At 45.0% G+C, this 17,679-nt stretch overlaps 1 protein-coding gene across 1 annotated transcript; it reads right to left on the reverse strand.

Annotated features, from left to right (window-relative positions):
• On the reverse strand, nucleotides 1-13,264 carry LOC104296250 (potassium channel subfamily K member 16). The gene is made up of 5 exons (XM_009896036.2): nucleotides 13,052-13,264; nucleotides 6,433-6,547; nucleotides 3,386-3,552; nucleotides 1,493-1,658; nucleotides 1-224 (listed from the first exon to the last, which is right to left on the reverse strand). The coding sequence occupies exons 1-5, from the start codon at nucleotides 13,262-13,264 to the stop codon at nucleotides 1-3; spliced, it is 885 nt and encodes a 294-aa protein (XP_009894338.2).
• Between the last annotated feature and the right edge of the window lie 4,415 nt (nucleotides 13,265-17,679).

Here is a 17,679-nt window from a genome sequence, read left to right on the forward strand (position 1 = left end):
TCAGCCAGGGATGTGGATTCTAGGCTGCTCAGGTTCATCTTCCAATTTGATGGTGGATCCTTCTGTCAAGCTTAAGTCAGGCTTGTGCCACTTCGGCTGAAGGAATTTTTCCATCATGTCTGCTCCCACATTGAAGACCAGAGCCAGCCAGGCCAAGCCAAAAACAATCCAAATTGCAGTTAGGCTCCTGTACACTGGGATATAGTGCTTATTTGGATTTGTGCCTGAAAAATCCAGGAAACTTTTCATATTAATCTTGACAGACAGTCTGGCAGACAACATACATGCCCTTTACCCTCTTTACCCCTTTGAAAAACGGTATGTTTAATAAGTTTGAGTGATTTCCACCCCCACTACCCACCCCCTTCCCCCCCCAGTTTTTCCTACTTGTGTTCCAACCCTCAGGTTAAGCTTATCTTAGCTTACAGTTGGCATCAAGTCTCTGAAGCTGAGGCTGTATGTTAATCAGGGTTGTACCAAACTGAATGTTCCAAGCCATCCATTAGGATTCATCTTGGAAACCCAGTGTTGAATCCGTATTAGCCACAATTTAGTTGAGACACACACAGGGGATCTCAAATGATAGGAAAATACAGTTTTCTGCCTCAATGAGACAGTGATTGCTTTTTGTAGGGTATATACTTCAGTTACCAGGATTCAAAATCATCTAGAGAATATTCTATGGGAAATACAGCCATGTTAAAGAACTAGTTATGGCAATCTTATTCCTCAGTTTGATATTTCTGCAGCATGGCACAGAACAGCACCACAGCCATTAATTTAGTCTCTGTCATTGAGATCATCATGAAACTGTGCCCATATACAGCATGGGATGGGGTTTTAGCCCCTTTTGGGACATAGCTATGGCTTGTAGGAGGGGAGAGCTGCTACTCATGACATAACAGACTGTAGTGTTCTTAATGAATAAACATGCTATACATAATCCGTTAAGAGATTTGTTCAAAGAAGCAGGGGGGAAAATAGCTCTTCATGTGTCTGTACTGCTGTGTCTCATCCTAGATCTCTACAGATTATGTAATCTCTGTGGGCTTGTTTTCTTTCACAGGCATCCCAGAGATGTCAGGAATATTCTCCTTGTATGTACTGATCATTTCATATTGGACAGGACTTCTACTGGGAATGGTAGGCACTTGCTGAAAGAAATCACTCTTAGGAGAGGGTGGATCAAAGGCTTAATACTGACAAAGAGATTTCATTTATATTCCACTCATGGATGACATTCATATCAGCTTGGACATAGTCACTGTTGAATGGGTGTTCAGTGGCATATGTGAAATGAGTTTGGTAACTCTCAGCTGCCAAGAGAAAATTGCCCATGTCATATAACACATGAGCTCATTAATGCCAGTCAGGCTCAGCTGGCTCTTGTACAGAATTAACAGTGGAATGGATATCTATGCTCTCCCTGTTTAGCTTTATACTACAGTAACTAATTTCAACAAAGCTCAATCCAGTTCACCTTCTTTATTACCTACTACATAGTCCCCAAATCCAATGGTGCTTAGGGTGATGAAGGTGAAGTAAAAGCCTTCCCCGTAGCTCCAGCCTTCTACATAACTGAATACCAATGGTGGGAACACTAGAAAAAGCAAGGTCCCAGTGATCAGGAAGGTGGCTACTGCCAGTGTTTGAACCACCTGAAAGACAAAAAGATGGCATCAAAACAGCACTGAGCTGTTGTCTAGTAGAAAATTCTGGGTCTGCTTCTCTCTTGAATCACAAACCCCTTCCAGTTTGAAACAATGTGTGAAAAAGAAAAAAGGAAAGATAAAATGATGCTTTGTCTGATCACAGAAATTCTGCCAGAAATGTCAGTTCAGGAGTGATAAGGGGAAAAAAATAAATCACATTCCTGAAGTGCTACTAGAAATAGAATAGAATTAACCAGGTTGGAAAAGACCTTTGAGATCATCGAGTCCAACCTATCATCCAACACTATCTGATCAACCATGGCACCAAGCACCCCATCCAGTCTCTTCCTAAACACCTCCAGGGATGGTGACTCCACCACCTCCCTGGGCAGCACATTCCAATGGCCAGTCTCTCTTTCTGTGAATAACTTCTTCCTAACATCCAGCCTAAACTTCCCCTGGCACAGCTTGAGACTATCCTCTCATTCTGGTGCTGGTTGCCTGGGAGAAGAGACCAAGTACCACCTGGCTACAACTTCCCTTCAGGTAGTTGTAGACAGCAATAAGGTCTCCCCTGAGCCTCCTCTTCTGTACAGGGTCAGAATGACTTTCCTGCTCCTGCTGGTCACACCATTTCTGATGCAGGCCAGAATGCCATTGGCCTTCTTGGCCACCTGGGCACACTGCTGGCTCATGTTCAGCCTAGTATCAACCAGTGTGTCGATATCCCCAGGTCCCTTTCTGCCTGGCCACTCTCCAGCCATTCTGACCCCAGCCTGTAGCACTGCATGGGGTTATTGTCTCAGTAATGATGAGGTTATACCAGCATGAAAATCATTCTGGTGGTATAACTGTATGTATCTGAGGTACAGATATAGGTCATGCAGCTCAAGAACTGCTTGCTCTTACAAAACAAACTCTGCATTTGAGAGTGGTTTTATAGCTTTCCTGGTGTAGGTAAAGAACACAGTGACTCAGAGATCTTGCAAATGAAAGAGAAAAAGCCACTTGTGCAAGAACTCTGAAATCTTTCAACATATCTAGCATACCTGATCTGCTTTTCCCCTTACTAAAGCGGTCAATTAACGGAATCTTTACTCAGAAACATGCACTGACTTTGTTAGAAATGACTTTCACTTATTTTCTGTTATCAGTCCTTCCCTTATTCCAAAACATCTGGAACAGTTCAATGACTCATCACTAAACTATAAGGAGGAGTAGTATTTATTTCCATTAAAAAGAAAAACAATGAAAAGGAAGGAAGTGCTAAATTGCTGGCACAGACAGGGAAGGTAATTCAAGACACATTAGCAGGCCAATAAAAACAAGTTGTCTTTGCACAGTGTAGAGCTAGATCATGGATAGATGCTGGCATAGGCCAGATAAGAGGAGCTTGATTCAGCAATGTGTGTATGCGCAAGTATTCTGCTAAGGTCATCGGAACTTAAGGACCCTGCTCAAAACTCAGGCTGTGCTTGCTTAATAGTTTTGCTGAGTCAGGTTTTTAAAAGGCAAATCTAGAGTCCTTCAAGCAAAAGCAAATTGCTTTGAAGCTATTGCAGGTAAATAGAGTATATAAATTTTCTGATGTAGAGGGCAATGTAGTTGGCTCTGGTTCAGAAAAATGTAGGCACACAAAAGGAAACCCAATCTGGCACTGGCAGTCCTTATCTGAGAAGGGTACAATAAATAGTTTGAAAACAGTGGAAATAAATGATAGATTGACACAGTACCTGAGCGCGGCCTGGCTTTTGCACCCATCTTTCCAGGGTAAGCAGATGACAGTTGAGGCCTTTCCCTAACTGATTAAGGAAGGCCAGGTTGAGGGGCACTCCAAATAAGGCATAAAACACACAGAAGGTCTGCCCTGCCACTGTGCTGGGTGACAGGTTACCATAACCTGCACAAACAAAAGAAGAAAGCAGCTGCATGAAAGGCTTTACAATCAGCCTGCAGGCCATCAGGGGAAGTTCTTAGTCTTGGAAAGTTAACTATGTTAAGTCTCATGAGCCCATGTACCTATGATCTTCTGCAGTTCCAGAGAAGGGCAACAAAGCTGCTGAGGGGTTTGGAGCACAAGTCCTATGAGGAGAGGCTGAGGGAGCTGGGGTGGTTAGTCTGGAGAAGAGGAGGCTCAGAGGAGACCTTATTGCTATCTACAACTACCTGAAAGGAGGTTGTAGCCAGTTGGGGATTGGTCTCTTCTCCCAGGCAACCAGCACCAGAACAAGAGGATGGAGCCTCAAGCTGCACCAGGGGAAGTTTAGGCTGGAGGTTAGGAAGAAGTTCTTCATAGAAAAAGTGAATGGCCATTGAAATGTGCTGCCCAGGGAGGTGGTGAAGTCACCATCACTGGAGGTGTTTAGGAAGAGACTGGCTGGGGCACTTGGTGCCATGATTTAGTTGATTAGGTGGTGTTGGGTGATGGGTTGGACTCAATGATCTCAACAGTCTTTTCCAGCCTGGTCTGGTCTGGTCTGGTCTATTCTATTCTATTCTATTCTATCCTGTCCTATCCTATCCTATCCTATTCTATTTAAAGCTGTCTACAAGTTGCCTGTGATGGAGGTCTGTGCAATCACTACTGCCAACAGAGAATGTAATAGGAAAAATATCGTTAAGAGTATTGTTATTTTCTATGGATCTCTGATTTGAGTGCAACTGAGTGCTTCTAAGCAACCTCAAGATTCATAGATTTACAGATTCATAGAATACCAGGTTGGAAGGTACCTTGAGGACCACCTAGTCCAACCTTTCAGGTTAAGAATATAGTTTAAATGAGACAGCCCAGCACCCTGTCTAACTGGGCCTTGAAACTGTCTAATGTAGGGGAATCCACCACCTCCCTTGGGAGTTTATTCCAGTGTCTAATAGTTTGAGCTGCGAATACAAGTTTTCTGGCATCCAGTCTGAATCCAGTCTGAAACTCTCCAGTAGCAACTTGTACCCATTACCCTTTGTCTTTACCATGTGACTCTCTAAAAAGGGAGTCTCCCTCCCCATGAGAGCTGTGCTTTATGTGCTTGCACATGGTTACAAGGTCTCCCCTAAGCCTTCTCTTCTCAAGGCTGAACAAACCCTGTTCTCTCAGCCTTAGAATCATAGAATCATAGAATCAATAAAGTTGGAAAAGACCTCAAAGGTCATCAAGTCCAACCTGTCACCCAACAACTCATGACTACTAAACCATGGCACCAAGTGCCACATCCAATCCCCTCTTGAACACCTCCAGGAATGGTGACTCCACCACCTCCTGGGCAGCTCATTCCAATGGCTAACAACTCTCTGTGAAGAACTTCCTCCTTACCTCAAGCTTAAACTTCCCCTGGTGCAGCATGAGACTATGTCCTCTTGTTCTGGTGCTGGTTGCCTGGGAGAAGAGACCAACCCCCTCCTGGCTACAGCCACCCTTCAGGTAGTTGTAGACAGCAAGAAGGTCTCCCCTGAGACTCCTCTTCTCCAGGCTAAACAATCCCAGCTCCCTCAGCCTCTCCTCACAGGGCTTGTGCTCGAGGCCTCTCCCCAGCCTCATTGCCCTTCTCTGGACATGTTCAAGAGTCTCAATGCCCTTCTTAAACTGAGGGGCCCAGAACTGGACACAGGATTCAAGGTGTGGCCTAACCAGTGGTGACTCCAGGGTCACAATTACTTCCCTGCTCCTGCTGGCCACACTATTCTTCACATGACAGGTCTTCCAGTCCTCTGATCATTCATGTGGCCCTTGTATGGACCCTTTCCAACCTGTCTGTATCCTTCTCGTATAGCAGGGACCAAAACTGTATGCAGTACTCAGAGTGGTCTGACCAGCGCTGAGCAGAATGGGAGAATGACACCTTTATCTCTTCTTGTGATACCCTTATTAATGCAACTTAGTATCCTGTTGGCTTTCTTTGCCACTGCAGCACACTCTTCACTCATGTTGAGCCTCCTGTCCACCAAGACCCTCAGGTCCCTCTCCACAGTGCTGGTCACAAGGCAGGTGTGGTGGTTCGAAAGGAAAGGCTCCGCTTTCCCTCCCCCACTGAGAAAGAGACCACGACTAAACCCAGTCGGAGAAATGAGATTATATTTTACAAGGAAACAGATTCTGTGTAACACAACAAATACAGGTATTTTACAATATATACAGGAATATACAGCAAATGAACTCAACCAGAAATCAGACCCCCCACAGAGGGGGCTTCCCCCTGTGCCCCCTTCAACCCCCTACCTCCCTTCTCCCCCAAAAGAGGTAGAAGAAGAGACGAGGACAGTTAACGGGGCAGGAAAGGAATAAAGGCCTTGCACAGGGAGTTAGTATCTTATCTTTGGGCAAGAAGCCCAGAAGCAGATCCAGCCGAGAGGGACAGTGAAGGAAGGAAGACTGAGAGAAAGTTCCCAACTCCCCTGGGTCCAATCTCTCCTCCCACAATCCTACCAATGAAATTCGTTTAGAAAACCAAAATATTTTACAAACATTTAGCCAGTGTGCCCCTTCCTTAAAGGCACAGCGTCAAACGGCCACAGCAGGCGGCTCCCAACCTGAGCTGGGTTTTAAGATGTGCAGTGCATGTACAGAACAATATTGCATGTACCAAGTAGACACTCAGCTGTTTTATGCAGGTGTAATAGGCTGGATGCACAAGAATAACAAGTATAATTGAAAAGCAGTAGAAAACCATAGCCCACAGTAGTTAAGATTGTATTGCAGGTGTATTCTGTCCAACAACTGCATATTTCTGGGGGCTTTACTGGAGGAACCCCCAATTTATAAGAAAAGTAAGGAAAATTAGTACCTCACCTATAGTGGTGACAACAGTTCCTGCAAAAAAGAAGGAGTTGCTGAAATCCCAGTTGCTGGGATTTGTAGAGTTTCCTTCTGGGTTGACCCCTTTTTCCCATGCTTCCAAGAGGACCTGAGACAAAAAGAGGTCAAAGGAGCAAGGATGAACAACCCATCAGACCAAATCAGGAAGCATGTCAGAAAAAAACCCGGAGAGAGATAGAAGTAAGTACCGCTTTTCATCTTGAACAAGCAGAGCAATTAGCAGATAACAGGGTAAAGTCTGATTAAAATGGCTTCATGCTGACATGGTAAAACTTAGAAATAGAGTTGGCCAGGAACTTGAACCCTTGTAGAACCAATTGAAGTAGGAGAGGTTCCATAACTAGTTGAAGACTAAGTAGGAGTGGAGGGAGACCTCCTCCACTGGGAAAAGAATGTAAAGTTATACCATAAAAAACAAAGGCAGATCCTCTTCTCTCCTTCCCTAGTCTATTCACCTTGTTTCATTACCTGAGCTACAGCTCAGGGCCACCTGTCAGCTAGGCACGGCCAATCCCTTCTTGAACACCTCCAGAGACGGTGACTCCATCACCTCCCCGGGCAGCACATTCCAATGGCTAACAGCTCTCTCTGTGAAGAACTTTCTCCTCACCTCCAGCCTAAACTTCCCGTGATGCAGCTTGAGACTGTGTCCTCTTGTTCTGGGGCTGGTTGCCTGGGAGAAGAGACCAACCCCCTCCTGGCTACAACCTCCCTTCAGGTAGTTGTAGAGAGCAAGAAGGTCTCCTCTGAGCCTCCTCTTCTCCAGGCTAAACAACCCCAGCTCCCTCAGCCTCTCCTCATAGGGCTTGTGCTTGAGGCTTCTCCTCAGCCTCGTTGCCCTTCTCTGGACACATTCACATGTCTCAATGCCCTTCTTAAATTGAGGGGCCCAGAACTGGACACAGGACTCAAGGTATGGCCTAACCAGTTCTGAGTCCAGGGGCAGAATGACTTCCCTGTTCCTGCTGGCCACACTATTCTTGATGCTGTCCAGGATGCCATTGGCTATTTTGGCCACCTGGGCACACTGTCAATCAGTACTCCCAGGTCCCTTTCTGCCTGGCTGCTCTTCAGCCACTCTGACCCCAGCCTATAGCACTGCATGGGGTTGTTGTGGCCAAAGTGCAGCACCCGGCACTTGGACTTGTTGAATGCCATCATGTTGGACTGTGCCCATCTGTCCAGGCAGTCAAGATCCATTTGCAGAGCCCTTCTACCCTCTAACAGATCAAAACCTGCTCCCAACTTGTTGTCATCTGCAAATTTACTGATGACTGACTCAATCCCCTCATCCAGATCGTCAGTGAAGATATTAAACAGAATGGGGTAAGAAACATGGGTTGATTCTCATATTCCAGGATTTAGGTTTAAAGAACTGGCAATAAGAGAATCTACAGTATCACAGTATCACAGTATCACAGTAACTAAGGTTGGAAGAGACCCCAAGGATCATCAAGTCCAACCTGTTCCAACAGACCTCACAACTAGATCATAGCACCAAGTGCCACGTCCAATCTCCCCTTGAACACCTCCAGGGACGGCGACTCCACCACCTCCCTGGGCAGCCCATTCCAATGACGAATGACTCGCTCAGTGAAGAACTCTTTCCTCACCTCGAGTCTAAACCTCCCCTGACACAACTTGAGACTGTGTCCCCTTGTTCTGGTGCTGGTTGCCTGGGAGAAGAGACCAACCCCCTCCTGTCTACAACCACCCTTCAGGTAGTTGTAGAGGGCAATGAGGTCGCCTCTGATCCTTCTCTTCTCCAGGCTAAACAATCCCAGCTCCCTCAGCCTCTCCTCATAGGGCTTGTGCTCAAGGCCTCTCACCAGCCTTGTTGCCCTTCTCTGGACACGTTCAAGTGTCTCGATGTCCTTCCTAAACTGAGGGGCCCAGAACTGGACACAGTACTCAAGGTGTGGCCTAACCAATGCAGAGTACAGGGGCACAATGACCTCCCTGCTCCTGCTGGCCACACTATTCCTAATACAGGCCAGGATGCCATTGGCCTTCTTGGCCACCTGGGCACACTGCTGGCTCATGTTTAGGCGGGTGTCAATCAGCACCCCCAGGTCCCTCTCCGTTTGGCAGCTCTCCAGCCACTCTGACCCCAGCCTGTAGCTCTGCATGGGGTTGCCGTGGCCAAAGTGCAGCACCCGGCACTTAGACTTATTAAATGCCATCCCATTGGACTCTGCCCATCTGTCCAGTCGGTCGAGGTCCCTCTGCAGAGCCTTTCTACCCTCTAACTGACTAACATCTGTTCCCAACTTGGTGTCATCTGCAAACTTGCTGATGACTGACTCAACCCCCTCATCTATATCATCAATGAAGATGTTGAAGAGGATGGGGCCCAGCACTGATCCCTGAGGGACGCCACTGGTGACTGGCCGCCAGCCGGATGTGGCACCATTCACCACCACTCTCTGGGCTCGGCCCTCCAGCCAGTTCCTAACCCAGCACAGAGTGTTGTGGTCCAAACCACGAGCTGACAGCTTAGCCAGCAGTTTACTGTGGGGGACGGTGTCAAAGGCCTTGCTGAAGTCCAGATAGACTACATCCACAGGCCTCCCCACATCCACCAGACGGGTCACCTGGGCATAGAAGGAGATCAGGTTGGAGAGGCAGGACCTGCCCTTCCTAAATCCATGTTGGCTGGACCTGAGCCCTTGGCCATCCTTCAGGTGCGCAGTTATTGCCGCCAGGATAATCTGCTCCATCACTTTCCCTGGCACTGAGGTCAGGCTGACTGGTCTGTAGTTTCCAGGTTCCTCCATCCGTCCCTTCTTGTGGATGGGGACCACATTGGCCAGTTTCCAGTCATCTGGGACCTCTCCAGTGAGCCAGGACTGGAGGAAAATGATGGAGAGCGGCTTGGCCAGCTCATCTGCCAGCTCTCTCAGCACCCTAGGATGGATCCCATCCGGTCCCACGGACTTATGGGTGTCCAAGTGGCTCAGCAGGTCCCGGACTAATTCCTCATGGATTTCTGGGGCATTACACTGCTCCCCGACCCTATTACCCAGCTCAGGAGGCCACTCATCCTGGACTCCTACCTTGCTGTTAAACATTGAGGCAAAGAAGGCGTTCAGGACCTCAGCCTTTTCCTCATCTTTGGTCACCATGTTCCCCTCCAGGTCCAGTAAGGAGTGGAGGTTCTTCTTGCCCTTCTTTTTAGCGTTGATATATTTGTAAAATTGCTTTTTATTATCTTTCACAGAGGTGGCCAGCTTCAGTTCCAGCTGGGCCTTTGCCTCTCTAATTTTATTCCTACATAGTCTAACCACTTCATTAAACATACCTCGAGAAGCCTTCCCCTCCTTCCAAAGGTGATACAGCCTCTTTTTTCCCCTTAAATCCTCCAGGAGCTGCTTGCTCATCCAGGCCGGTCGCCTTCCCCGCCGGCTCATCTTTCGGCACATGGGGACCGCCAGTTCCTGTGCCTTCAAGAGCTGCTGTTTGAAGTAGGTCCAACCCTCCTGGACCCCTCGGTTCATGAGGGTTGGTACCCAGGGAACTTTACAAATAAGTTTCTTAAAGAGGCTGAAGTTTGCCCTCCGGAAGTCCAAGGTGAAGGTTCTGTTGGTTCTCCTCCCTATCTCCCTGCATATTGAAAACTTCACTATCTCGTGGTCACTGCACCCTAGGCAGCCTCCCACGGTCACATCTCCCACTAGCCCTTCCCTATTGGAGAGCAGCAAGTCAAGCAGAGCCTGTCCCCTGGTAGGCTCACTTAACAGCTGCGTCAGGAAGCAATCCTCTATCCGCTCCAGGAATCTTCTGGACTGCCTTCTCTCTGCTGAATTAAGTTCCCAGCAGATATCCGGCAGGTTGAAGTCCCCCACGAGGACAAGATCTGATGATCTTGAAACAGCTTCCAGTTGTTTATAGAATAATTCATCAGCCTCCTCATCCTGGTTGGGTGGTCTATAACAGACTCCAACCAGGATGTCAGATTTGTTGGGCTGCCCTCTGATTTTAACCCACAGGCTCTCAATTCCCTCATCTTCCACCTCAAGTTCTGAGGCAGAAAGTGTCTCCCTAATATACAAAGCCACCCCTCCTCCTCTCCTCCCTCGCCTATCCCTCCTAAAGAGCCTGTAGCCCCCCAGTGTAGCACTCCAATCGTGCCTGTTGTCCCACCATGTTTCTGAGATGGCAACTATATCATAGTTGCCCTGGTGGATTAGGACCTCCAGCTCATCTTGCTTATTACCTAGGCTGCGTGCATTGGTGTACATGCACTGCAGCTGGGCTCCTCACCTCTCAGTTGACCCTACCTTGTGCTCTACTCTTACCTTTGCAGAGGGACCGATGTCTTCACCCACCCCCTTCAGACCTAGTTTAAAGCCCTCCTAATGAGTCCTGCCAACTCTAGTGCTAGGACTCTCTTGCCCCTTCTAGATAAATGCACCCCATCAGGACCCAGCAGGTCAGGTGCCGTAAAAGTAGCCCCATGATCAAAGAAACCAAAGTTCCTCCGCTGGCACCATTCCCTGAGCCACTTGTTGATGGTGTGGGTTCTCCCGTTCCTCTCAGTGTACTCCCCTGCCACTGAGGGAACTGAGCAGAACACCACTACCTTATACTTGTCAGCTGAGCAGGCTGAATCTATTGGCTGTCTCTCACCACAGCCTGAATACTGTGACTTTTCAGACTGGAATTGCTGATCTGATGAACACGCAGCCTTAACCATACTGTTAAGATGTACAGAGACATGATTGCTTCCCTGCTTTAGAGTTCAGAGATCTAATATGGAAAGAGTTCTATTCCCTACTATTAGTAATAGCTGTCTTAAGAGGTCTTATAGATGACAAAATGAGTCAGAGGTCACCTGCACTTACATTTACCTTAAAGACTATAAAGTCTAAGTACTTTGAAGCTTGGTGCATAGTAGGTGATAACTTGGTGCCCTCAGCTGGTTTTGTCTGGAACAGTTTACCAGAGAAATGTATCCAATCCAGCAGACACGCAGCAAAATGTGATTCTCTGAGTAGCAAAGCAGTGCTAAGGAAGCTTCACTCAAGCCAGAGAAAGATTCTACACATGTGAACCCTTCCTAAGTTTTCTAGGGTACCAGAGGTTTAACTAAACCTTTCAATACTATGATGTATTTGGTTTAGAATGAGAATCAGGGTTTTCTTCTTTATAACCATTATCACAGAGGTAAAGGAAAGGCAGGTAATATCATCAACTGGTGAAGCTGGAAAGAAAGTAGGGCATGTTTTTAGGCACCTAATTTCTTGAAAACGGCAGTCATTTTCTGGCTAATAGCAAATATCCCACAGGGAATACATCACAGTATTAGTAAACAGAACTTTGTCATTTTAGACAGAGGTTCATGCACCTGCATTTCCCTTGCTTAGCTGAAATTCACTGTTTGCTTAAATCCATCTACAGAATCTGGGCTTTTTGTCGATTGAAAGCTTATGCTTTTGATCAGGGGATGTGAAAGTCCTTTGACTTGGACAGTACAAACTTGCAGCATCTTTAGAGTTTCTAGAGACCTCATTGCTGTCTACAACTACTTGAAGGGAGGTTGTAGCCAGGAGGGGGTTGGTCTCTTCTCCCAGACAACCAGCACCAGAACAAGAGGACACAGACTCAAGCTGCACCAGGGGAAGTTTAGCCTCGAGGTGAGGAGAAAATTCTTGACAGATAGAGTTGTTGGCCATTGGAATGTGCTGCCCAGGGAGGTGGTGGAGTCACCATCCCTCGAGGTGTTCAGGAGGGGATTGGACGTGGCACTTGGTGCCATGGTTTAGTAGTCATGAGGTGTTGGGTGATAGGTTGGACTTAATGATCTTTGAGGTCTCTTCCAACCTTATTGATTCTATGATTCTTTAACTGTGATTCTTAACTATCAGATTTAATGATGCAGTAGAAAGAGTTCAAACTATTTAGATACCCAGCTCTGCAATTTGAAAGAATTTGAACATGAAGAAAGTGGTATTTAAAGGATTTCTGTCCAATCCTTGCAGTACTAGAATGAGAATATGCCTATTATACCAAGGAAGGTCCAGTAATACATCTTTATCCAGTTTTGAGGAATAGAGTAAAAGTAATTGAAGATGTTGTTAATGGACAGCCCATACTGAGCAAGAGCCCTTTATCTCTTATAACACAGTTCATGATGGTGAACTTACCTTTTCTTTAGGTGTTTGAATGTGAAGGACCACCTTCAAAGCTAGCAGATGATTTCTAGTACAAAATAAAGGCAGAATTTGCACAGGTTTGGACTGCAGAAGCCTGGAAGGGCAACCTACTTCTTGTACGTTTGACTCTTGGTTTTTGTCCCCACACATTACTCCCTTGTGATGATTAATAAGGGAACTGAAAACCACGAAGCTGAAATTTTTCTAGGTAGTACAAAGGTGCCTCAGCAGATTTGGTGAGTTCATGACTGGGAAAATAAAGAAGTGCAAGATCAAGATAAAGAGGTATGTGAATGGGCTCGAGAAACCTCTGCCTTTTCTTTGTACAGTTAGTTCTTGATGGCAGATCAATTTACAACATGCTTGGCCACAACAGTGTAATTTCTTCTAACCAAAATAATGCTTGAGTCAAAATAATGGGAACCTATTCCTCTTACCTGTACAAACTGCTCCAGGGCTTGTCTGTCCAAGCATGTGTAGTTCTGCAGGAACCTGAGCTTCTCCAGCTGGAACTGGTCCCGAAAGTGACTTTCTGCCTGCTTCTCTAGCAGCTGGAACACCATAGCACCCAGGAGGAGGTAAAAGAGATACCCCACAACCAGGAGAGGAGTCCAGCTGATCCGCTGGTTGTGTAGAGTGAAGAGGGGCATGCTGCTGCTCTGTGGCTGCCAGTCCCTTCTCAGTAGTTAACAGGATGCTGCTCCAAACCTTGTGCTACCCAGGACACTCAGGAATCACACACCTGTGTTGCCAGCTACTGCATATAGGCCTATATAAAATTAGACTAACAGGCAAATTTTATCCCTCCACATTTTTTCTCCAACCAAATGAAGGGAAGAACATTTATGGATTAATAAGAATGTGAATACTATTTGTCTCCTATTAAAAAAACTGTTATCCAAAGACTCCAATCAAATGAATGAAGCCTGGCACAAGCCCTCTGAGATTGGTTTTGTTTTCCAGGCTGGGAAGCTGAAGCAAAACTGTGGTTGAATGACTTACCCAGGGTCACACAAATATAGGATCACAGGCTTTTAAAGTCTTGTCAAGTAAAGCCCTACTCTAAATATTAGACTTCTGTACAAGAAAACACTACAAAGTCTCTAATTACAGCAGACTTCCCAGAACAAAAAAGACTACAGACCTGAATAAATGGAGAAGTCAATAGTCGCTGTCTGTACCATACAAACTTTGCTGGTACCAGTGAAAACAGCATGATGAAATTCATGAACATCCTGAATTCAGCTTGGTCACAAGTCAGACCTTCTCTTTCTCTTCTAACCCTAATGAGATCGGTCCCCTCACTGCCTGTCCTGCTGCTCCTGAATTCTTTGCCAGATGACTCCGCTCCTTAGTCCATAGAGTTAGAGAATTAACCACTCGTTCCTACTGCTTGCAGTCTCCGTATGGCCTTTTAATCCCAATGCGTAAGGGGGAAGGATGGCTTAAGGTTAATTGTTAGCTAAAAAAGCATTAGAGGTTCACTCATGAGAGCCTAAATGATTATCATGCACTGGAAATGAGCTGGGCTTGCATATATTTCTGTAGGAAGAGCTTTATGACCGGCGTCATGTATGCCACACTGCTTCTGGAAGAAAACATACACGGGGCAAGAGGGCTGTGTGTCTAGGGCTGCAACTTTGTTATAAAACTCCCTTCCCATTACAATGTTCTGGATAGAGACACCCATCCTATTCTTAGTATTCAGATTGTTTTTCACATACCTTCAAACAGCAGTAGTGCTCAAAGACTTAAAAGATTTCATTCATATGGGTATCTGGGAAAATCCCTGTACTTGACAGCTGAACTGTGCTCTTAGCCTAGGATCAGTCATCTCTGCCCAGAAGATGATGACTGACCAGCAGCAGAAGGCCACTTGTCACTCTGAAAAGTATTGTTGAGAACTGCCAGAAAAACTTCTTGGACTTTGGGATCACTCTCTTGATCAGGGGACAGAAAGATTTTAGTAAAGTTCAACAGCAGGGACTCGGAGCTTTGGTGCTCTACTATTTCTTTTTAGCTGATACAAAACATTTGGAGGACAGAAGCTATAGTGGCATTGATATCACCAAACAATGCAATAACATTGTGAAAGCAAACTGATCTGAAGCAACTGAGATGTCCAACTACTTTTGACTGATGGAATACCTCTTGGTGTGTGCTAAAGAAGATAATTACTTTCAGAGTATTAACAAGAACTTTTCTCTTACATCTGATTTCCATAATTAAAAGGCACAGCTTGTTATTCCACACCTTGTGAAATGTTATAGGCAGAGAAGCCTGGAATATTGCACAACTGTCTGTTATGCTAGCAGGGCTGTCTCTGGTGAGAGATACAGATGTTTGTCATGTAGTTTATAAGACCTATGTCTACCAGTCCAAGAGAATGCTAGCCTACTGGTTTTCTGGAATGGACGCACACACATAGGCATAGCTGGGCTGAGGCACAGGCTGAGACAAATTCCCACAGCTGAAATAGGTTTCACAATTAATAGTATGAAACTATCAATTAAGTCATAAATGAACAAGTACAGCACTGAATGTCTTTTATGCCACATTCTGTTCAACTCAATTCAAACAAAGCATTCCAACTGCCAAACTTGGCAGCCTAAGATATGCCTTAGAAAAAAGGCTTACTTACTTACTTGGGGCTTACTTTTAGGAACTTAATTTTCTGAAGGGTTTTTGGAATTGAGTCAGTAAAATTGTCAAGGTGTGTTTACCTCAATATTTTAGACATTCCTACTCAAAGTACTTCAACATTAAAAGTATATCCTGTTTGGTTGGCCATGTGAAATGATTTCTAATCAACTTTCAGGTGAGCTGTTATCATCTTTACCACTATTATTATTTGAGAAAATAAATTTGCTTAATAGGTAATACAACAAAGAACGGGAAAGAACTTTAATAGATACACAGAATATGTGATTTGTCCTGGGGCTGACATACAAAGCAGTGTTTCTGCAGAAAGATGAAAAAAACACTAAAAATAATTGTGTGCACAAGAATGACAGTACAAACTTGCAGCGTCTTTAGAGTTTCTAGAGACCTCACTGCTGCCTACAACTACCTGAAGGGAGGTTGTAGCCAGCAGGGGGTTGGTCTCTTCTCCCAGGCAACTAGCACCAGAACAAAAGGACATAGTCTCAAGCTGCACGAGGGGAGGTTTAGGCTGGATGTCAGGAAGAAATTCTTCACAGAGAGAGTGATTACCCATTGGAATGTGCTGCCTGGGGAGGTGGTGGAGTCACCATCATTGGAGGTGTTTAGGAGGAGACTTGATAGGGTGCTTGGTTGCATAGTTGGGTTGATTAAGTGGTGTTGGATGATGGGTTGGATGCAATGATCTTGAAGGTCTCTTCCAACCTGGTCTATTCTATTCTATTCTATTCTATTCTATTCTATTCTATTCTATTCTATTCTATTCTAAAATATACATATATGTGTATATATATGTATTTATAAACATATATATATTAATATATTTATTTGGTTCTAGAGTTAGTTTAGTCTATTATTAGCATAGTTTAGTCTATTATTAGAAGTTTATATAGTTTAGTCTGTTTTTAAAACTCCAAGGTCTTCTTATGTGTATGGTATAATCTTAATCTCAGATATTACTTTGCTGATAGTGACTGAATTTCACACCAATTTTACAACACCTTAAAAGAAGGCTAAAGAATTTTGAAACAGGAAAGCAAGCAATCATTTCTCTCTGTGAGTTATGTGTATGGCAAAATGAGAACAAAGTACTGAATACAAATTTGTATTGTATTAGTTGTAGTGTCACATAGAACATGCCAGGATGGTGCTGAGATCCTTCTCTTAACCAGTTACTGAAAGCTATTGGAAATGATTCAATAAAGCTATTGGAAATTATTCCATGTCATAAGGAATGAGCTGTTGTACTAGTAATTCTTTTTCTGGACATCTTCAAATAAATTAATCATGATGGGGATTTTACGGAGAGCCAAAAAAGATAGTTGCTTCACCCAGCAACATTTTGGAGCCTCTGGTTCTTCTCCAGCAGGATGGTGGCCCTGCTCTCCTCAATGAATCTCTGTAAACATTAATTCAGTGTATATTTTTGAATAGAATAGAATAGAATAGAATAGAATAGAATAGAATAGAATAGAATAGAATAGACCAGATTGGAAGAGACCTTCGAGATCATCACATGCAACCTATCATCCAACACCACCTAATCAACTAAACCATGGCACCAAGCACCCTATCAAGTCTCCTTCTAAACACCTCCAACGATGGTGACTCCACCACCTCCCAGGCAGCACATTCCAATGGGCAATCACTCTCTCTGTGTAGAGCTTCTTCCTAACCTCCAGTCTAAACCTCCCCTGGTGCAGCTTGAGACTGTGTCCTCTTGTTCTGGTGCTGGTTGCCTGGGAGAAGAGACCAACCTCTGCCTGGCTACAACCTCCCTTCAGGTAGATGTAGAGAGAAATAAGGTCTCTCCTGAGCCTCCTCTTCTCCAGGCTAAGCAACCCCAGCTCCCTCAGCCTCTCCTCATAGGGCTTGTGTTCCAAACCCCTCGCCAACTTTGTTGCCCTTCTCTAGACTCGTTCCAGCAAGTCAACATCCTTCCTAAACTCAGGGGCCCAGAACTGGACAGTGCTTGTATATAACAGAGTACAAAAGAAGAAGAAAGACAGACAGATAAAGATTCTGGCAGAAGGACACTTTAATATAATCTCCAACAAAGCAGACATACAAAAGGGGGAAGACTGAATTTTCCCGCCTCCAGTCAAATCTTTGAACTCTCTCTTCCCAAAGCAACAGCAGATTTGAATTTTATCTCACCTTGTATAGTCTAAATACTGCATAAAGCTTACAATTAATGTGTTGGCTGTGCTGACTGTTACACAAAGTTAAAATTAAAAAGCTATCACTGCAATATTTCTTAACCAATTGTGTCTTACTTGTTAATTTGAACATACACCTTCTGTAGACTTAAACATACCAATTCACCATGTACTCCTGAATAATTATGGATTTGCCACAGAGTTAATTAGCAAGAACTTAAGCAAATAGACATCCAGAGTGATAT

The sequence above is a fragment of the Dryobates pubescens genome, chromosome 6 (assembly GCF_014839835.1).
Source record: "Dryobates pubescens isolate bDryPub1 chromosome 6, bDryPub1.pri, whole genome shotgun sequence".
Taxonomy (NCBI): domain Eukaryota; kingdom Metazoa; phylum Chordata; class Aves; order Piciformes; family Picidae; genus Dryobates; species Dryobates pubescens.